Source organism: Chionomys nivalis, chromosome 13, assembly GCF_950005125.1.
Source record: "Chionomys nivalis chromosome 13, mChiNiv1.1, whole genome shotgun sequence".
Lineage (NCBI taxonomy): Eukaryota > Metazoa > Chordata > Mammalia > Rodentia > Cricetidae > Chionomys > Chionomys nivalis.
In genome coordinates this window covers 71,816,510-71,838,917 of record NC_080098.1, presented here as the reverse complement: position 1 = coordinate 71,838,917, position 22,408 = coordinate 71,816,510, and the positions used below count along the sequence as shown (strand labels likewise).

At 48.1% G+C, this 22,408-nt stretch overlaps 1 protein-coding gene across 1 annotated transcript in view; it reads left to right on the top strand.

The window, feature by feature from the left end:
- Klhl3 (kelch like family member 3) overlaps positions 1-22,408 on the top strand; it is a 115,070-nt gene that overhangs the window by 27,933 nt on the left and 64,729 nt on the right. The window contains exons 4-5 of the mRNA XM_057787487.1: positions 1,183-1,289; positions 17,614-17,735. Of these exons, the coding sequence (XP_057643470.1) occupies positions 1,183-1,289; positions 17,614-17,735 (229 nt within the window). The remainder of the gene's footprint in view (positions 1-1,182; positions 1,290-17,613; positions 17,736-22,408) is intronic.

Below are 22,408 nucleotides of genomic sequence, written 5' to 3'. Positions count from 1 at the left end.
TGTTGCTGCTGCAGGTGCTCAACTTCTCTTCCATCCGTCAGCCACAACAGACTCATTGATCCAGCATCCTCAGACAGAAGCCGGACACGAGCAAGCTGAGATGAGCTTGCCTTCCTGGCCCATGAGCAAACTGAGACGCCCTTGTCTTCCTTACCTCTCACCTGTTGCTAGCATTTTAAGGAAGAGGCTAGTGGTGATCAGGGTACCACAGAAGGAGCTTGGGATTCAGTTACGTGCCTTCGAATCCCATCTCTACTTTCTTGTGGGCCTTTGAGGAACTTATTGGTTTCTCTGGACCTCTGTTCCCTCGTTGCAGGATGCAGCCATAACAATTAGCCTCACTTCAGTGAGTTCGTTGTAGAGAGGATTAAATGAAATGGTGTTAGGCTCTGGGGAGCACTTAGACAAGTGGTTGGTAATCCCTCACTCAGCAAATGCTGTCTGTGGAATAGTGAAAGGTGAGGTAAGGACCTGGAAGGCTGATGGAGAAGGTCTGGGATTGGCTAGGTCCTGTGGTGCTCAAATATCCTTTTTTTGGTCTTTTTTGAGGTGTTGGGGATCCAGCTTCACTGCACCCAGAATCTTACATATACTAGGCAGGTTCTCCTCCACTGCCTATACCCCAAGGCCCATTTTACCTTTTGTTTTGAGACAGGGTCTTATTAAATTGCCTAGGCTAGCCTTGAACTTACTCCGTAGCCTTGAACATGAGTTCCTCCTGCCTCAGTCTCTTGAGTAGCCAGGATTACAGGCTTGTGCCACCAAGCCCAGTTCTCAATTACCCATCCTGTTGATGAGTGTGTATTGATTATTTCCATATATTTGTTTGTTTGAAACGGTGTAGGATCTATTATGTGGCAGGTATGCAGCCTAGTGTCCAGGGTACAAGATTAAATATGCTAAGCCCGTTCACAGTTCGTGGTGGCACGTTGGTGACAGCCACGTGAGAAGATAGTTGCAAGATTCTGGTGTGTGTGTTCACATGTGTGCACATGTGTGGAGGCCAAGAGGTCAGTGTTGGGCATCTCACTGAGACAACATCATTGTGCCCTCCTCCCTGCCTGTGTCAAGACAGAGACAGTCACTGTGCCCGCCCTCTATATGGACAGCGTGTGAACCGGGAGGGACAGGGGTGGATGTCCATGCTGTGACCTTTTCTGTCACCTCACTGGTGTCTTACAGTAAGCAGCTGCTGTGTGACGTGATGATTGTGGCAGAAGACGTGGAGATAGAAGCCCACCGTGTGGTCCTGGCGGCCTGCAGCCCTTACTTCTGTGCGATGTTTACAGGTATGGCGAGGGCGCGCAGCAACCTAAGGAGGACGCGGAGGGTGGCTGCAGGAGGTGGGGGAGCAGGACGAGGGGAGGGAGGAGAGGCACGAAGAGCGTCCGTGTTCTGAGCTTTGTACATAGAGAACTTGAGGGGGCCTCAGCCTTAGCCAGGTCAGCGGGACATGTAATCTTCAGGCCCCCACCGGGAACAAAGATAAAATCAAAGGACTCGTGAGTCTCGAGCGTCAGCATCACAGCCGTGGGGGAATGTGCGTCCACAGTGTAGACCTCTGGCTGTCTGCTGGGCCTGCTGAGGGCCAAGGCAGAGAACATCCAGCCAGAAAGGCATGGCTTCTTCACACCTGGCCCCGTGCTCCCCCACAGTGACTGTTCTGGTCATTTCTCCCAGGCATGAATCAGGGGTCTTGTGTAATCTCTCTGAAGGTGTGGACATCTGGAGATGTGATGGTAGAGGAACAACCAGGGTCTGCCACAACTCCGGCACCTTTGCCAAGTTTGCAGGGAACAGGTCGGCTTGCCTAAGGATCTCCCATAGTTACGCCTGGGCTGAGTCCTTGAATCCCATAGGCTGAACTGCCTGTCTGCGATGCCCCCTTGTACCGTATACACGCAGCGTTCTAATGACTGCTGCCGGAGGGTGCCATCTGGGCTTGTGAGACACCCAGCCTGCTCAGGTGTCCCTGCCACATGCTTCCTAAGGGGCCTGGGCTTGCTCTGAGTGTGGTACCCCATCCTCTTACATCTACCTGGGCTGTGCCCTGGTGTCCGCGACACTTGTGCCCTTGTGTAACTGGTGCTTCTCATCCTGTACACGTATCCCCTCAGAAAAGGCCCTTCTTGTTGTCGTCTTAGCTCTGAAACAAGACCCTTTCCATCCTATGTCATAACTATTTTTTTAAAAGACTAAACTATAGCCATTTTTTTTAACCTGTCTCCTCATTTCTTGTGAAGCTGGGACTCTTATTTGACCTGTTTGTCACCCTATCTTAAACGCTCATAGCAGGGCACAAGTATTTTGTTAATGTGTGACTGAAGTGTCACCTGCTTAATTGTGAGCTTTAGGTGCTCGGGAGACCTGTCTTGTCAGCGTTGGGTCCACCCTGCCCTCTACAGAAGACAGTGGACGAGTGCAGGGAGGAAGAGAGCCTGAGCTTGCAGAGTGGTGGACACAAACCTTTTCCCTCTGTCACGTCTCGTTTTCCCTACTGCGGTGCACAGCTGGGCAGGAGTGACAGGGTCGTTGGCAGGGCCTTGGTATTGTTCTGTAAGAATCCCCCGTGCGTGCATCCCCTGGCTCATCGCACGAAGGGGTCCATCTCAGTTTGGAATTGTGTTCCTGCTGAAGTTGGCCAGGTGTCCTGTGTCACTTGAGTCAGGGCAGGATTTTTACCATATAGCCTGGGAAACCAATTGTGCTCACCACCTGGGGCTCTCACCGTCCTCCCTTCAGAGCAGCTGTGCTCACCACCTGGGGCTCTCACCGTCCTCCCTTTAGAGTGGCATCAAACTCTAGCCACAAGGGCCTTATTTCCTTCTTCCTCTTTCTTTCACCTGCAGCTAGTCGTTTTGGAAGAATTTATCTCTCTACAATAGTTATTTGGCCACAGTTTCAATATGCAGCTTAGCCAGGCACTCTTTGTATGCATGGTTTTGTAAGTTCAGCACTGACAGAGGAATTGGCTCAGAAATATAATGAATTGAACTGTTGGCTCCAACAAACAGGCCTGTGGGTAGCAGAAGTGCCTTAGAGAACAGACACAGTTGTGGGCGTGTGTGCTCCTAGGACAGATCTTGGCCGTAACCGAAGGGAGGAGAGGACCAAGAGGAACAAATCTCCCTGCCCAAGCCCTCCACATGACCTGGTGACCGTCCATCCCCTCATCTTTTATCCACCCTTCCTTCTACCCATCCAAATACCTTCCACATGCATTGATTACAGATATAAAGATCAGAAAATGGGAGCAAGCATAAAGTAAAATTAAAATAAACCCGTGCACTACTGCATTTAGGTGACCATTCTTTCAGATGTTCTATTGATAGACATGTACGTATGCAACATAGCTTTCAAAATAAGTAGGTTCACATATACTTTAATAGCCATGCTTTAATACATATGTATTTAAAAATTGCTGTTAATCTGGAATATTTTTCTTTCCCCTTTCCATTCTGCCCAGCTCCTCTCCACCCTTCATTATGACTCACGCATCAGTGCCTTAGCGGAGTCTCGTGTGGCTCCTCCACGTTCAGATCCCTTTGCCACCCACGCCCGGTACCTTACGCCTCTCTTCAGTATCATGGCTTCCCTCAACGCTTCCCTAACTGCTGATGATGCTTGTCAGTCATCAGCTTTATGAGGTAAAAAGCCTGTGTCTGCTTAACGAGCTCCACGCGCCGTGAACAGGCGCTCAGAAAACATTAATGGCACTTAGCGTCCACCCTTCACATGTTCCTCTGCCCGTGAAGTCATGTCTGTATCCTGATTTCATAGCGTCATAAAATTCCATCCTAACCGAAAATCCATTCCCTTTTTTTGTTAGAGATTATAGTTCTCAGCATTTTCTGTTACAAATAATGTTTCCACGGGAACCTGCATCTTAGCCACTGCTTACACCGCTAATCATTTTCTTAGAGTAGATTCCTGTGACAGGAAGCGCTTGACTAAAGGCCATGTGCATTAAAAGAAATCTACTATTAGATCCATTCGTTTTATTTTATGTAAATGGGTGTTTTACCGCTATGTATGTATGGCGTGCCTGGTGCCTGTAGAGGTAGAAGGGGGCTTTACATCCCTTGGACTAGAGTTATGGATGGTCATGAGCCACCACGTGGGTGCTGGGCACTGAACCTGAGTCTGCACCTGGGTCTTCTGCAAGAGCAATGGATGCTCTTAGCTGCTGGGCCGTCGCTTCAGCCCAGCCACGCTCATGTTGAAGACCCAGGAGACTCAAGTGTTCTGTATAAACACATATCTCTGAGAACAACTGTGAAGGGTGTGCACCTGAATGCCCTACTGCTTATAAGTGCTTACTATTGTTCCTTCATGGTTTTCTGGGTTTCCTCTCTTTGCCTTTGTTGAGATGTCATTCAGACCTTCACTCGTCCCAGCCCGCGCTCCTACTGATGCCACATAAGCCTTGTGTGTGTTTGAGACCTCTCGGCTCTGCTTAAAACCTGGTAGAGGTAAAAAATCCCCACATGTGGCAAAATGTTCCTACTTATCAGATTCGGCTTTAAAACATATAAATTCACCAGGAAAAGGCCCAGGTGGCTTCTGTGGAGTCTGTTTCTCTCAGCATGTTCAAGTCCAGAGGAAAAGAAAGAGCAAATGGCCTCCTTTTAACTGAGGAGTGGGACTGAGGCCTTTCAGTCAGGCTTGAGTGCTGCCGGTTTTCATCCCGTGGTGGTTCTGAATGCAAATCCACACCCCTGGCCATGGTGGCTCCGAATGTGAATCCACACCCCTGACCATGGTGGCTCCGAATGCGAATCCACACCCCTGACCATGGTGGCTCCGAATGCGAATCCACACCCCGACCATGTCCTACCCACAGTAGCAAGGGGGACATGTTATAAACTAAAGGTCTGAGTGCTTCCTAGAGTATCTACATTCCTCCTGCCTGCAGAAAAGTCTGGAGTAGGCAAGTAACTTAATTGCTTCTACTGCTTTTAGCATAACTGAGTGGAGAGGCCGCAGGGCTATCTGTTGCCCGTCCTTTAGTTGCGGATATGGGATGAGTAAGACTTTCTCGTGCATTCCACCTACTTTAGGGGCCACAAAGTTCTTATGACAACTGGCAGTCCGGCCAACTTTTCTTTCTCTCTTTAAAAAGAAATTTATTCATTATTATTTTTCAAATGATGTGTCTGTGTGTGATATGCACACATGAATTCAGGTGCTCACAGAGGGCATAGGATGTGTCTTTGTGATATGCACACATGAATTCAGGTGCTCACATAGGGTGTGGATTCGCATTTGGAGTTTGAGCTACAGGCAGTTGTAAGCTGCACAGTGTGGATATGGGAAGTGAACTTGGGTTCTTTGCAGGAGCAATATGTATTTTTAACCGCCAAGCCACCTCTCTAGTCCCCTGTTCTCTTTTTGTTATGCCCTTTAACCTGTGTTCTGTTGTTTTGATCCAGAGGTCTTTGTTGTACATGTCATGTAGATATATTAAAAACCAGCCTTATTGTTCTTGATTACAATAAAGTAGTCCCACACGAGCTCAGAATAGAGTATAATAAAAGTCTCTTTATTTAGGGGCAGACTCACAGATCAGCAGTCCTATACACAAGTGAGGAACAGGAACCAAATCCAGCAGTCAAGGGGCCGTGCATGTTTTACATCTGTATATATAGTACATGTGGCCACGCCCAGAGTGAGCCAGGGTCTTCAAGACTATTGGCTGAAGGAGCTCCCACAGCACCTCCCCTTTTTGTCTAAAATAGAAGAGTTCTAAGTCTAATACAAAACTATATACAATAAAAACAAATATCAAGTATAAAAATTAGAATTTACAACCAGCACAAACAATATCAAACAAGAAATATATGCTAGATGTTTCCATGGTTATCCTATCTTAAGGAGTCTAAGTCTTATGTTAGAAATGGCTTGGCTAAGTCATGAGAGGAAAGTAACTATGATTATTTAGTCTTCAACCCCATCAAAGACCTGAGAAGAGAAATAATATTACTTGAGTAAACAGGAAGTACAATCAAGCGACTTCCAAAATGTGCAAGAAATGACAGACAACTGGCTACCTGGGCAATCACCCAGAGTCTCATTTGCAATGCTGAAGCAACCAACGTTGGCTGAGGCCTAGAGTAACTGACAGACAGACCATTTTCAGAGGTAGGAAAAATTTCAAAACTGTCTTACCCCGTCTTGGCAAGGTTTGGCAGTCCTTTTTCTTGTCTCCTGCTTGTCCAGTCCGGACACCATGCATTTTGTCAGTGGTCGAGGCATGGGTAGTTCTTTGCCCAAAGACCAGTTTTGCCAAGAAGGAAACAAGCTCCAAGTGGAGTGTCTTCAGTGCCCAACACCTTATATTATGGTATTAAAGGGACTGTGGCCTAAGGACTGTGTGTGATTGGGGTCTTAGTCCTACCATAATGGCTAAAACAAAACATATTTGGGGTTTTAACCCAAATAAAACCTTTGGAATAACCTGGTTCTTAGCATGTTATAGTCATTAATGGTGGTGGTGGTGATGGTGGCGGTGATGATGGTAATGATGATGGCAGTGGTGGCGATGGTGGCGGTGATGATGGTAATGATGATGGCAGTGGTGGTGATGGTGGCGGTGATGATGGTAATGATGATGGCAGTGGTGGCGATGGTGGCGGTGGTGATGGTAATGATGATGGCAGTGGTGGTGATGGTGGCGGTGGTGATGGTAATGATGATGGCAGTGGTGGTGATGGTGGCGGTGGTGATGGTAATGATGATGGCAGTGGTGGCGATGGTGGCGGTGATGATGGTAATGATGATGGCAGTGGTGGTGATGGTGGCGGTGGTGATGGTAATGATGATGGCAGTGTGGTGATGGTGGCGGTGGTGATGGTAATGATGATGGCAGTGGTGGTGATGGTGGCGGTGGTGATGGTAATGATGATGGCAGTGGTGGTGATGGTGGCGGTGGTGATGGTAATGATGATGACAGTGGTGGCGATGGTGGCGGTGGTGATGGTAATGATGATGACAGTGGTGGTGATGGTGGCGGTGGTGATGGTAATGATGATGGCAGTGGTGGTGATGGTGGCGGTGGTGATGGTAATGATGATGGCAGTGGTGGTGATGGTGGCGGTGGTGATGGTAATGATGATGGCAGTGGTGGCGATGGTGGTGGCAGCCGCAGGATTAGCAGTCACTGCAGTAGCGTGTGCCATTCTGAAGGTGTGAGGATCAGTATGGCTACCCGGGGATTTCCTTCTGATATTAACTAAACATCTAGAGGAGGGATGGGGTTCCGTGGAATCTGGTTGTTTGGGTGATCTTTCTCTCTGTGGCGTTGCTAAATCCCGAGTCTCAGCCTCCACACTGCGATCACCTCGTTTGATTCTTACCCAGCCTAGGGATAAATGCAGGCCAGGAAATAACCTTATTTCCCAGGAGATGGAAATTAGACCTTGGCAGTAAAATGGCTCAGGCCACCAACTGCTGGAGGGCTAGCTAGGATTCAAGGAGCAGATAGGATATTTCTTTTTGGCCGTGTTAAGCTAACAACTGAAGTGAGCTTTAGACCTGGGGTCTAGTTCACTGAGTTGGCAAGGCAGGTCTTACAACTTGGGTGAGGGTTAAAAACACCATCTTAACTCTTGTGAGGGATCACTGAGTAAGGGGTAAGCGTTTTCCTGTTTTCTTTCTGCCCAGGGCACAGGACTAAACTACAGCAGAGATCACTCAAGACAGGAGAAAGAGGAATTCTACAGTGTAAGGACTCTTGAATATAGTAGCCCTTCTTTCCCTCTAAGAGCGTGCTCTTCAGAGACCTGCTGCAAATCTACCATTTCTTTCTCATCATCAAACCTTTATCTGCTTAATTGGACTTGTCTGGAAGATGGGCCAGTGATTTTTCTAGATTTCTTGAATCTCGTATAATAATTAAAGATTTTTCTCTTCCTTGCTTGGTTGAGTCTCTGCCCACCTGGTCCTGCTGGGCAGTCTTTCACCTGCCAAACAGGACATGTATACATTTAGTTTGCTTGTAGAATCTGGAATGTGGGCTCATATCTAATGGACTGTGAAACTGTTCTATGGTTCTGAGAGAGGGTTGAGTTCAAAGTCCAATGTGGATCCTGAAGACTTCAAGGTCAAACCCTCTAATGCGGGACACCAGACTCTTTCCCCTGCTTGCTGCAGGGACTTTCTCATTGGTAACCCTCTTCCAGGCTCTTTCTTCATCCTCAAACCACTTGACCTGGTGTAGCTACAGTGATCCTCTCCAAATGAACATACGGAGCATCCCTCAGCTACTTCTGCCAGGGTGGCTTTCTGCTCCCTCCACACGAGGGCGGAACGCCTCAACGCTGTCTGTGAGCACCCAGGCAGCGTAGCTCCTATCCCGCCTCTTCAGCTCTCTCAGTATTCCCTGTGTATTTCAATGTTTTAACCATTATTGTTCTTGTTATGAGTGTGTGTGTGTGTGTGTGTGTGTGCGCGCGCGCGCGCGCACCACAGAACATGTGGGGAGGACAGTTTTGGAAGTTGGTTCTCTCCTTCCATCATGGGTATCAGGGTAGAACCAGGCTATCAGGCTGGTATTGTCAGCGCTTTTTCTGCTGATCCACCTCACTAGTCCTAGACTGAACTTCTTGTGGTTCCATCAAGGCCACTTTCTTCCTCACTTCTGGACTTTTTTTTTTTTTTTAGACTATTCTCTCTTTCTGGAATACTTTCCCCTCTTTTCTCACTTCCCTTCTGAGTAGCCATGATGCCTCCGGATCAGTGGCTTTTAAAAGTAGGCCAATCCAATAGGAACAGTGGACTCCATGACCAGGGAAGCAAACGTGTGCTCTCGTGTGTTCGTCATGCGTGTAGAGTGTCCAGTGCAGGGATTCCTGGCCGCCAAAGGTCTTTCTAAGCAGAGTCCCTTCTTCTAGCCTTTACTACCCTTTGCAATTGTGGGGTTGATGGTCTGTCCTGTCTTCCCTAAGTTCACTCCAGGACAGAGGGATGACTTGGTCACCACATGTCCTATAGCTCAAGCATGTGCTTTCGCTATGTGCTACCTGAATGAGGAAATATCTGTCCCTCATGGGACACGAGTGTCAACATACGACATCAGAGATAGAGCCAAAAAGATATGTAAAGTGAGTTTCTCTGGGTGTCTGGCAGAGCCCCGCTAGGAAAAGCCAGTAGAGAAGGCTCTTTTTGGGTTGCACTCAGAGATGGAAAGAGCTACAGGGTTTGTATTTCTATTTTCTAGAGCTATTTTGTCAAACTTTTAGAGGTAAATGAAGAATCATGAATGGCCAAGCTCCTAGCTTGATGTGGTAGCACACTCTGCTATTTTGGTACCTGGGAGACTGAGGCAGGAGGATTATGAATTTGAGGCCAGCCTGGGCTACACAATGAGACCCTGTCTTAAGAAGCAGAATGAAACAAGAATGAGCAAGTCTCTGGGTGGCTTCTCTCCCTCAGGAATGACTGCAGCCCATGATGTCATGAGCTGCTAAGAGAAAACCTCTTTCTTTAGCTCCCACTCAGCGGGGTACTTCGGAGGTGTTTATTTCGTGCCAGCTCCTCTGCTATGTGACGAGGCTGCTGGGGAATGAGTGTAACAAGATCTCAGCCCTCTTGGTCCTCACTTGCCAACTATTATGGTGGCTAAGTTCTTAGACTTTTAACCCATGTTTTAAGTTTTACAACTCGTTTGTCAAAGCTGTTGAGTAGAGTCAGGTTCAAAATATGGAGGGATTTATTAGCCTTGAGTCTTTATTAGACATGAGTCGAGATTAAGTCTAGAGTTGGGCCAGCTTCAAGTCCTAGCCCTGCCTTTTTCATCTGTGTATAAACAACTCTTGAAATGACAAGTCAGTGATTTGTCAAAGGGCAGTAATGTCGCCCAGCTCTGGAAGCTGTCACAAGGATGAAATGAAGTTCTGCGGACAATCATTTAGCAGAGGGCCGAGTACACGGCAGTGACTCTCATCACTGCCGTTTTTCAGGGCCAATTTAAATTAAAGTTTTAATTTGGTATAGTCATTTCTACTGTTTCATAAAAAATGATCAGATTGGGGCCAACAAGATGGCTCAGCAGGTAAAGGCACTTGCTGCCAAGCCTGAAGATAGGAGTTTGAACCCTGGCATCCACTAGTAAAGGGAGGGAAGCTACTGTCCTCTGACCTTTACATGTGTGCTGTGACAGACACATGCCAACACATGTGCATGCAAGCATCGCACACATACACAAGATAAGTAAACTTGGAAAATTTTAGAAAATTGCAGGATTATTTTCTACAGTTATGTGTCTACAGTTATGTCTCTTCGTTTACTACAAGGGAGCTTTCTTTTTAAATATTTATTTATTTATTTGGTGTGTATGTGCGTGCGTGTGTGGTGCGTGCGTGTGTGTGTGTCATAGCATGTGTGCGGAGAGTAGAGGCAAACCTGTGAGAGAGTTGGTTCTCCGCCTGCGGACTCTGAGCTCCATGGTCAGTCTTGGGGTCAGGAGCCTTTGCTCCCTGAACCGCCTCGTGGACCCTCCGCAGAGCGCACTTAGGAAGGCACCGTCGCTGGGAGGCCCGGCATTTGCTTTCACAGTGCCTTTTCTTATTTACTGAAATTCACAATTTTCCAAAGGAGCAAAAAAAGTTCACGGCATAGGGTTCCTTAAACCTTTTCTGCTCATGACCATGAATCATTTGAAAATGTAAAGTAGCTATATAAAACAGACATTAAATTTACTTTTTAAAAGTTTATGTATTTGTTTCTTTAAAGAATCTTTTTAAAGATTTAATTTTTTTTAAAGATTCATGCAGTGTTCTGTTCGCATGGATGCCTGCCTGCCAGAAGGAGGCACCAGATCTCATTATAGATGGTTGTGCTGGGACTGGGACTCGAACTTGGGACCTTTGGAAAGAGCATCCAGTGCTTTTAACCTCTGAGCCATCTCTCCAGCCCCTATTATTTACTTTTTGAGACAGTGAGGCCTGGCCTAGATTCTCACTCTGTAGCCGAGGATGACTTTGAACTTTCAATGCCACGCCTCCAATGTGAGACAGAACAGAACAAGAACGATGTACGGTGTAAGTTTACGGAGACCAAACTGGGAAAAATAGGCCTTGTAGGTTAAGAGTCCTGTTCGCAGTTAGGACAGGTAAGGATAACTTCCCGTTTGTCCTGTTTGTTTGACCCACCTGCACCAGGTGTGCTTAATCACCTGTGGGTGGGAGGTTGCGGGCTGGGAATAGGTCAGGATGCAAGCTTGCCTCTGATTGGACATAGGTGGGAGGCACGTGGGCAGGAAGTACATCAGGATGTGTGCGTTCCCCTGATTGGATCCGAGGGGAAACACAGTAGCCCTGTGCTTTTGTTCCTTAAGTCTCTGCAAAATGTGACTCGTAGCCATTTCCTAGGAACCCAGGAGTGGACTTGGTCAGAGTTCAACTTCCTGCCAGTATCTAATTAAAGCTTGCTTCAAATTGGCTCGAAATTCTTGAACTGGTTTTTCTCTCGCAAAACTCAGGATTAACTGTATGCTCATTCATCTCTTTAATGTAAAAATCTGTTCTCATCTTTAATAAATGATAAAATGTCTTCATAGGCCCGAGGATGTAGCTCTTCTGGAAGAGTGTTTACCTAGCACGCAGGAAGCCCTGGATTCAACTCCAGCACAGCTCAAACAGGATTGGGTGACACATTCCCTTAATCTCAGCCCTCCAGGGAGGTGGTGTTAATCCTGAGGAAACGTTCAGGTCAGAAACTCAAACAGAAATTTTAAAAAGATACACATTTTTAACCAGTATACAAAGTATTACGGCATCTCAAACAAAATGGTTCTTGTTTTGTCTGCCCACTCCCGTCCTCCTGCCCCATGCTTTTATGTTTCTACCCAGTAGCCCCTCTTCCTCCAGGTTGCCTAGTTCTGTTTCCTCCCCTCAGTCTTCAACATCTCCCCACACCCATTTTATGGTGACCCCTTTATGTTGTATTGCAAACACCCAGCCTCTATACGCGCACACACACAAACACACACATACAAACACAAACACACACATACAAACACAAACACACACAAATACACACACAAACACAATACAAACACACACATACACATACAAATACACATACACACAAATACACAATACAGACAAACACACAAACACACACACAAACTTTAAAAATGGGGAAGGTAAGATACACATATTAAGAGAGAATTTACAATATTTATCTTTCTGAACCTGGGTTGCTTTCCATAGTAGAGTATTTTCTGGTAGACTTCATTCTGCTTTACATCAGAATAGAATTTCACTGTGAATATGGAGCCACATCTGCATTTTCCACGCGTCTGTTTGCTGGTGGACATCCGGACCAACTCCATTTCCTTTATATTGTGAGAAAAGCAGCAGTGAACATGGATGTGTTTGGTGTGAACGGAGCAACAGTGAACATGGATGTGTTTGGTGTGAACAGAACAACAGTGAACATGGATGTGTTTGGTGTGAACAGAACAACAGTGAACATGGATGTGTTTGGTGTGAACAGAGCAACAGTGAACATGGATGTGTTTGGTGTGAACGGAGCAACAGTGAACACGGATGCGTTTGGTGTGAACAGAGCAACAGTAAATATGAATGTGTTCCGTGTGAACAGAACAGCAATAAGCATGGATGTGTTTGGTGTGAACAGAGCAGTAGTGAATATGGATGGATGTGTTTGGTGTGTGTACAGCAGCAGTGAACATGGATGTGTTCAGTGTGAATAGAGCAGCAGTAAGTATGGATGGATGTGTTTTTTTTTTTTTTACTTATTTATTTATTTTTATTCTTTTTTAATTAAAATTTCCACCTGCTCCCCATTTCCCATTTCCCTCCCCTCCTCCCAAATATTGCCCTCCCCCCACTTCCCTCCCCCTATCCCCACTCCTCTTCTCCTCCCCCCACTCCATTCCCCCTCCCTCTCGATACTGAAGAGCAGTCCAAATTCCCTGCCCTGCGGGAAGACCAAGGTCCTTCTATCTACGTCCAGAAAGGTGAGCGTCCAAACAGGCTAAGCTCCCACAAAGCCAGTTCATGTATTAGGATCGAAACCTAGTGCCACTGTCCTTGGCTTCTCATCAGTCTTCATTGACCGCGATGCTCAGAGAGTCCGGAATCAACCCATGCTTATTCAGTCCCAGACCAGCTGGCCTTGGTGGGCTCCCAATAAATCAGTTCCACTGTCACAGTGGGTGGGTGCATCCCTCGTGGTCCTGATTTTTTGCTCATGTTCTCCCTCCTTCTGCTCCTCATTTGGACCTTAAGAGCTCAGACCGTTGCTCCAAATTGAGACTCTGTCTCTACCTCGATCCATCGCCAGATGAAGGTTCTAAGGTGATATGCAAGATATTCATCAGTATAGGATAGGGTCATTTCAGGTTCCCTCTCCTTAGTTGCCCAAGGTACCAGCTGGGGACATATTCCCGGACACCTGCGAACCCCTCAAGAGTCAAGTCTCTTGCCAACCCTAAGATGGCTCCCTTAGATAGGATATATACTTCGCTGCTCCCGTATTGGATGGATGTGTTTGGTGTGAACAGAGCAGCAATGAGCATGGATGGATGTGTTTGGTGTGAACAGAGCAGCAGTGAACATGGATGTGTTTGGTGTTAACAGAGCAGCAGTGAACATGGACGTGTTCAGTGTGAACAGAGCAGCAGTGAGCATGAATGTGTTCGGTGTGTGTTCAGGACTGATACAGTTGGATCAACAGGCAGTTCTGTTGTTAATTTTTTGGGAATCTGATTACCAAAATGGCTCCACCAGTTCGCACTTCTACCATCTGTGGATACACTTCCGCTCCACATCCTCAAAAGCGTTTATTGTCACTGGTTTTCCTGGTAACAGTCATTCTGACTGGGCTGTGATAGAGTCTCAAAGTAGTTTTAATACATATTTCCCTGATAGTTAATGATATCAAACAGTTTAAAAACATCGGCCACTTTTGTTTCTACATTAGATAAATATTCTATTAGCCTATTTACTGACTCACAGGGTGTGTATATGTAAGTTTAATTTTGTAGGATTTTTTTTTTTTGTGTGTATGTGTAAGCACCCACATGTATGGAGGTTAGGACAACCTTTGAGCATTGGTTCCTCCCTTTCGACTTGTTTGGGACAGAAACCCTTCAGGCTGACCTTCAGCTTCTGGAGGTTCCCCGTCCCCGCTCCCATCTCCTGAAGGGGTGTCTGGGATTGTGGACAGCTTTGACGTGGGTTCTGCGGTTCCAGGCTCGGGCCATCTGTCTCGTGTGGGAAATGTGTCACTCACTGAGCCATCTCCCCCGACCTTTAGTTCTTGTACTATGTGTTCTAGGTATTAACCCCGTGTCCAAAGCATGGCTAGCAAACACTCTCTCCCATTCTGTATTTTCCTCTGCTAGAGTTTCCTTTGCTCCGGACAGCAATTTTTAAAACTAAATATTCAAACACAACATAGTGCAGAGATACACTACTTCAATGTATGCTGGAGAATGACAGTCAGGAAATACTTAAAATTCTGTGTTTTCCAGCTTTGAATTCAAGGTTATGTTTCTATAGGTGCAGAATAGCTTATATGACAATAAAAACAATGCAGTCTGTAAAATATCATATTCTCTGAGTCAGTGTGTTGCAGGCAGTTTCTTGGCGTGGCAGAGATGGCATGTGCAGGGTCCAGCGCAGACAGGCGTTCAGGCTGCAGCAACGCTGAATGGCCCATGCCAGCGAGCACTGCCAGAGACAATGCGGATTCTCCGTGTGCTTGATTCTGAGCGCTGTGCAGGATGATATCCACAGCCCAGGAAGCCCCGTCTAGAGAAGCCTGCTTGCCTTTTGCGGGCCACAGAAACCTGAAAGAGTGCTAAAACTGTTATCGTCCCAGAAAGCGGAACTCCACTCCACCCTGTGCCCAGGGGTGTGTTAACACACACACAGAGGTTTTCATACAATTTCAATAGTTTTGATTTGTTTATCTAAAGTTCTAAAGCCCTGACTTGACTCCCACGTGGAGATTCCAGAGGGAGGGTGGTCAGCCCAGACCTGACTGCGTGCTTCTGAGTTCTTGCAGCCAGCTACGCTTTCAGAATCCTATTTCTAAGGCCTAAGTTCTTAAACCCAGCATCTTTTCTGATACAGTTCGCAGTTTGACCCTAACTAGTGAACTTCTAAGCCATTTAGAAGAAGAAACATTAATTTCTGATTTCTTTGCCTGAGCTTGGTTTTGTTTGTGTGACTTAGCATAAACTCGGGAGGATCAGGGCCCCCATCAGTCTGCCACCTTCCCCTGCTTCTCCTCACCTCTGCCCCAGCCAGGACTCAGTATGTTCTAGCCATTGGCCTTCCCGGTACCCGGTGAGGAGAAAGACGGAAAGGGGCTCCTGGCAGAGCTGGTCAGACAAGGAGACTGGCAGAGGATTTGACAAGCCCAACACATCTGTTTCCCCATTCTAGAGTCACTCAGCTCTGGAGCTGTGGCAGGATGGGGTACCATAGGCTGGTGGCGTGTTCCTGTAGCTGGAGGTGGGCGGCAGAAGCCTGCCTGCTGCGCTGTACTGGATTTTCTTGGCTCTGGCATGGATTTGAGAGAGAACAATCACCAGGCTCTTTGGATACTCACACCAGCTTCTGGCTGTGTTTTTCCTGTGGTCAGATTGACATCTGTTTTGGTCTTCTGCTGTCTCTGTTGCCTGAAGTCCCCAACCCTTGCTGAAGAGACTGGTTCAGGCCAACACAGGCATTGTCTGCTCTTGTGACTGAGAATGTGGTACCACATTGCTCTTGCTTCCTGGCTACATACTCTGCCTTGGGTTGTTATCAGGGCCTCCCAGCTGTTCTTTCTGCCTCCATGGTGGCTCTCTCCCACCGCTGTATCCAGAATTTCATTCAGAAATTTCCATCTGGAACCCATCAGAGAAACCCACAACTGGTCTAAATGCAGGTAACAACTGACCGTAGAATACCCATCTAGAACACAGCTGCTACTCCCAAGGGAGCATCAGGCAGGAGGAAGCAGGATTGTAAGAGTCAGAGGACCAGGACAAGTTCGCAGAGAGGTCGTGCCTTCTGCCTAGGACAGGGAGCTGCACCCACAACATCCTAACGCCGTAGTCACCGAAGCAAGACCTCCAAATGACAACACCAGTTGGCATGCCATCTCTCAGGGCCCCATCCCTAGGTGAAGAGCTACAGGCAGTGACTGATGAGAGAGTATCAGTCTTCTCCAGAGAGAAGCCCCTTGAGAGGTTATCTAATCCTGAATGGTCCAGCTCTGAACACACAGACATATGACCAGCACTAACTGGACTCAGGAGTTGCAGGGGGAGAGGGAAGGGTGGAGCTGATGTAAATACAGAACTCATGTATGAAATTCTCAAGGAAAACATTCCATCTGTTCTTGTAAGCTCCCTGTTTAGAAGTTCTCAGTGACATCACTCTTTGGATGAAGCCCCTTTGTATCATGTATAGGATTCTACCAGCTATGGCCATGCAGATCTCTCTAGTGTGATGTATAGGGCTCTATTATTTATGGCCATGTGTGCCTCTCTAGCACGATGTACAGAGCTCTACTGTCTATGACCCTGTGTGCCTCTCTAGCTTCCTTCTTCACCCTGTACCCCGTGCCCAGCCATACCAGCCTGCTGTAGGGATTCCTTCAGCCAGTAGCCTTTAAGTTACAGGCCCACTTGGGCGTGGCCTCTTATACTATATATGCCAATGTAAAGAGCACATCCGGCCTCTCTTGTGGCGGCGTGATTCGGTTCCTGTTCCCCATTCATGCAGAAGATTGTGATCTGGGAGTCTACCCCTAAATAAACAACCCTTTATCATACTCAGTTCTGAGTTAGTGTGGGATTTCTTTTTAGCGTCCTTCATCAGCCTCTCGCTGTCCTTCCGATACAGTATCCTCTTGGGTCTTTTCTCCTGTACACTCAGCCCACATCCACCCCTCCTTCCCACCTTTGCTGTCTCAGGAATCTCAGGAATATTTCTTCATCCTGTCACCCCCAGATAAATGTGCTCTCTCCTGGGAGGCCTTGTTAAAGCTCCCAGGAATGATCTGTTGTTCCTTCTCTGTGTTTCTGGAACTTAGGCTCTCAAGGTGTTTAAAGCTGTGGATTCTCAAGTCAGACTCCCTTCAACTCACCCTGGCCCTTCAGATGAAGGAGCACAAGAGGAAGGAGCTGCCTTAAGGGCCTTGTTTTTCTCTCTAGAAGATGAGGCTGATATTGCAAACACCACACATTTCTGTGACGTTTGGAAGAGGCAAGAATTTGAAGTGCTTCCTTCAGTGTTGGGCACAGTTAGCACTCAGCAAGTACTTGTTTTTCACGTTGTCACGGTGTTTGGGTATTTGCAAATTCCTCTCCCAAGACCCGTCCACCTTCAGGGCCGGTGAAGAGTTTGCTCGCCTGTCTGGTCCTGAATGCAGCTGTCAGGAAGTGTTGTCCCAGGCCTCGTCTACAGAAACAGGCAGCAGAACACAGAATGCCTACGGTTGGTTTTGAGTGGTCCGAGACCCACGGTCATTATGACCTGGATATCTCTGTGCCCGACTCTCTCCGGTGGTTTCCAGGACAACATGGGAAGCCAATTGGCCACAGGCACCCAATTTGTGTCCTTTCTGTGTTGTTGTGAACTCTAGGTGACATGTCTGAGAGTAAAGCCAAGAAGATTGAAATCAAGGACGTGGATGGGCAGACTCTCAGTAAGCTGATTGATTACATCTACACGGCAGAAATCGAGGTGACCGAAGAGAACGTGCAGGTAATCTCTGCCGCTGGCCCATGGGCCACACACTCAGTCCCTGCCGTTTAACCCTCACGGCTCCTCAGAGGCCACTACAGAGGAAACCAAGCTGCAGAGAATTAAGCCACTTTACCTGGGTCACATGGCCAACCCGAGGCCAGCTGGCCCTAAATACCTATGTTTAGCGTAAGTAGCTATGCTTTTCAGCACTGGGTCACATAATAAATACCTTTGCATGAGCCCAGCCCGGGAGTCAGGAGTTTTTAGCTCATGTTGTGTTTAGCTTATGAAGGGGAGCCAGAAGCTTGGTGACCCCTTCTTCTCTCCAGGTTGTTCTTTCGTCCCGGTGGGGTGTGAGGCTGTTAATGTTTCTTATCTTTTAGCTTTGGTCATGTGAAGGCCCTGAACATGGGATGGAGTCTCAGGCAGTGCGGTTATGGCATACTGTGTGTGCCTTTCCCCCTTTCTCAGCCCTGCCTGGCATCTGAAGCCTGGAGAAGAGGAGTCAGTGAAGAGGACCCAAGAGAGGACATCCATATTGTGCTCCAGTTGGGGAGCTAACTGGGAGGCACTCTTGACCCCCACAGATCACGAGGCTAAACAGACAAGGATACGTTCTCCTGCTCTTACTGTTTAACAAGAGTAATGGAGTATGTGTGATTCGGAGATTGTTCTTGTTGTTGTTACTTAGTTTTAGCTTTTGGTTGTTGTTTTGTTTTTGCACAGCCACTTTATGTACTTGAGGCTCACACCTCTTTCGTGAGCAAGAGGCCTATTTCCCTTCTTAAAGACACCACGCTTCCAGGCTGATCTGTCTGAGAGACTGGATTGGTAATTGCTTGTTCTTTCATCTCAGTCCCAATGTTTCTATTACCTACCACACCCCTTGTTGGGCACTGTAGATGTAACAGCACTGGTCCTGTGGTGTCTGCAGGGTAGGGGTAAGGACAGACATCCCTCAGGCAAACACACAAGCCACATCTGTGCACAGTCCCTTGTAGCGAGAGGATGCTAAGGAACACTGGATGAAGGAAGGGATTTGGGCAGGGCCTTTTTTAGGGTTAAGGTTCAAGTTGAGGCTGTGGAATGAGTGTCGGGCTGAAGGGTGCTGCTGGGGGGACGGTCAGGGTGCAGGTAGGCAGAGAGATGGAGGCACGTTGAATTGTCCCTGCAGGGGCCTGCTGCACCACAGGAAGGTCTCCTGGCTTATACAGTTACTATAATGATTACAATAATCCCATACGTGTAAAAATGGATCTCACTGTCTTGGCTGGCTGGAAACTCCCTGTGTAAAACAGCCTGGCCTTGAATCCATGGAGATCCCCCTGCCTCTGCCTCTTAAGTGCTGGGATTAAAGGCGTACACCACCATGCTTGGCTCAAAATATATTTATACACAATCAAATGTGTAATTTGGATCATTAGAAAAGGTTCTGTTGTGGTCCTTGCTTCCTGACAGGGAATATAACAGCAAGGAGGTAGTAATAAATAATAATTTATCATTAAGGTATCAGTTAAGAAATTAGGTATTAATTTATAAATAAAAGCAACAAGGGATCAATCAGTAAGAAGGCAACCTTCACAGCTCTAGACTAGGCCAGTGCTGCTCTCTCTGCCTCACAGGTACATTATTCTAAGGTGGATGACAGGAGATACCAGAGCCAGAGAGCACTGTAGAAAGTGACCTTGTCATTACTTTTAAAAACTACTTTGGCCAGGCGGGAGGGGGTGGGGGAAGGGCAGAGTGAAGACGCGCAGTTGAGAGGAGTGGAAGCAGAGATCTATGGGATTAGTGGGGAGACAGTTCCGGTCCCCTTCAGCATGGCCACCGGTTCATAGCCCCCTTACTTCAGCCCTTCCCCATCTGTGCGTGCTGGGGAAGCCACTCAGTCTGTGTGCCTGCCCTTCGCTTCCCAGTCACTTCCCAGAGCCTTATCAGTTCCCGGCCCTGGCACCCTGGAGTCAAGTTCAGTCCCCTCCACAGAGTGGAGGTGTGAGGCACCCATTCTACAGGTTGTCTCCTCCACAGAACGGAGGTGTAGGGTGCCCATTCTAGAGGTTCCGTCTCTTCCACAGAACAGAGGTATAGGGCACCCATTCTAGAGGTTCTGTGTCCTCTACAGAGCAGAGGTGTAGGGCGCCCATTCTAGAGGTTCCGTCTCCTCCAGAGCAGACATGTAGGGCACCCATTCTAGAGGTTCCGTCTCCTCTACAGAGCAGAGGTGTAGGGCACCAATTCTAGAGGTCTTCATAAACTCACTGTGTTCCGATCCAAGCTACTTGATCTCCCTGAGCCTTGTTTTCCAGTGTTTGTATTTCATCGATATGGGCATGATGACACCATTTAATCTGATGGAGTTGTGTGAGCATGTTGACATGGGCTTCAGAATGAGAGGCCTAGCATGCGGTGCATATGAGTACCTAGAACAGAGAACTGTGATGTCATCACTTACATGCAGAAGGCACTGGGTGCTGTTGGGGACTGAGGACAGGTAGCCGGGTAGCCAGATAGCCATGGTAAAGAGTCTGGGTGGGGCTAACCCCATCTGATCTAGATGAGTCTGGGAACTCTCCCAAGTAGGAACATAGTTTGGGATACCTCCTGGGGTGTGCCCAGAATGCTTGGCATGGACAGAGGCCTGGGCCAGGCAGGCACCAGCTATCCTTCTGAGAAGGGCCTTTGGCTAGCTTCTCAGTAGTTAGGGGTAGAAAGCACCATGTAGAAGGCCCAGGGCTGCAGGCTGTTGAAGCCTGCCTCCCTTGTGCTGGGCTTTAGACCTTCATTTATCAGACACTCAGTGCTGGGCTGTACACTTTCATTTGATTGATCACTCCGTGCTGGGCTGTACACCTTCATTTATCGGACACTCAGCACCTTTTTTGTTTTCTGAGCTACTGCCCCGCACGGGCAGACAGTGTCTACAGAGAAGACGCTGTGACAGGCTGCTTCCCCAAGGAACAGCTGCTCTGTGGGCAGACACAGATGGGGGGCCCTGATGGAGGCGGCCAGGAGGAAGTAGTCACTGCTGCCTGATGGGGATAAGCAGGGCAGACCACACTCAGGAAGTGTTTGGGCCAAACTCTGAAGGAAGAGGAGGTAGTCTGGCTTGCCTCTGCTGTCTGTGTGCCCCTCCCCTCCCCCAGGCTGGGAGTGCTTCCCCCCGGGGGGGGGGGGGAACGTGCTGTCAGGAATTGTGGCTTGATTGAATGACCCTGAGAGTTAAATCTTACTCCCTCTCAGTCCAGTCCTTGGAGATGTGGCTCTCCCATGGTGGAGGTGAGGACAGTTCTGTCTGACACTAATGCTGTTAGAACCCGGTCCCTTTACTTCATCCTCATTAGCACCTAGTGGGACACCAATACCAGCCCTGTTTGTAGCTGATGACAAAAGGAGTTAGTGACCTGGGTCACACGGGAGTAAGTGGAGTGGGGACCTGACTAACCTTTGTGGCTGTGCCGAACTTAAGCAAGTGACTGGAGCCTTGGTTTCTGCTCCTCGTGGTTTAATTAATCAAACCCGACAGCGGCTGTGCACTCTCTGTGTAGGGCCGCGCGTGCTACGAGCGTGCCACCTGGCTGATTCTCACAAGCTGTTAAGGCACGACTGTGACCATGCCCACTGTACTATTGAGACCGAGAAACACAGGCTGTCGTACTCAGTCACACGGCCAGTACGTGGAGACAGCAGAGTTAAAAGTGACACTTTGATGACCGGGCTGTCCTGTCACCCGTCTCTTGCTTGTGCTTTTCTGTTCTCCTTTCCCCTCGCAGGCTCTATGGGCACCATTGCTTTGTCAGCCTTCGTGGAGTGCAGCTTCGAGGCTCTCTGGGTGCCCTTCACCTGGCGCTCCCCCCCCCCCCCCCCAGTGTCTAGCCCTGCCCCCTCCCACACCCCCTGGATGCTGTTCCAGGACTAGGTACTTTCTGAGGCAGGGCATTTCCTCTTGTTTTTGCAAAAGGAAGCAAGGCCTGCAACGGGATATCCTTTGCCACGCTTTCATGTTATTGGAGGGAGAGAGAAAACAAGACAGGCCCAGCATGTGAGAAATGGAGACCTGGCCGCTTGCAACAACCTGAGGGGAACCTGTAAACTCTTCACCATGGGCCATTCAGGGTCTTTAGGAGTGAGGCGGGAAAGGCGTGTGAGAGCTTTTGACCTGGGATAACCTTCCATGCCGAGAGGGAGTTCCTGCTGACTCCCTCCCAGGGCTCCATCTTCTGTCCCTTCAGTAGCCAAGGGGTCCATCCTGTGGCTCTGCCCCCACAGTCTGCTTCAAAACCGAGAATGGATCTGGCCTCAGAAAGTGGGGAAGAGGAAACGCTCAAGTCCTGCAAATGGGGAAGATGGGACTGACCGGTCACCTCATGCATGTTTACCCCTGGGAATGTGTGTGTGTGTGTGGGGTCCCTGCCTGATGGGGTCTCAGTGCATAGGAAATGGCTAATCTCTTGGTCTCTCCATCCTCTCCTCTGATATTCTGACCACCTCCACTTTCCTTTCTGTCCTGAATGAAGCAGGGAGGGTGTGTGTGTGCACGCGCATGTGTGCGTGTGTGTGTGTGTGTGTGTGTGTGTGTGTGTGTGTAGAAAATAGTCTTTGAGTCTGAGATCAAAGAGTGTAGGAGCCTTTAGAGAAACCAGTAACTCACGCCAGTTCAAAGTGCTCAGGTGGGAGTGGGCCAAGCAAGATGA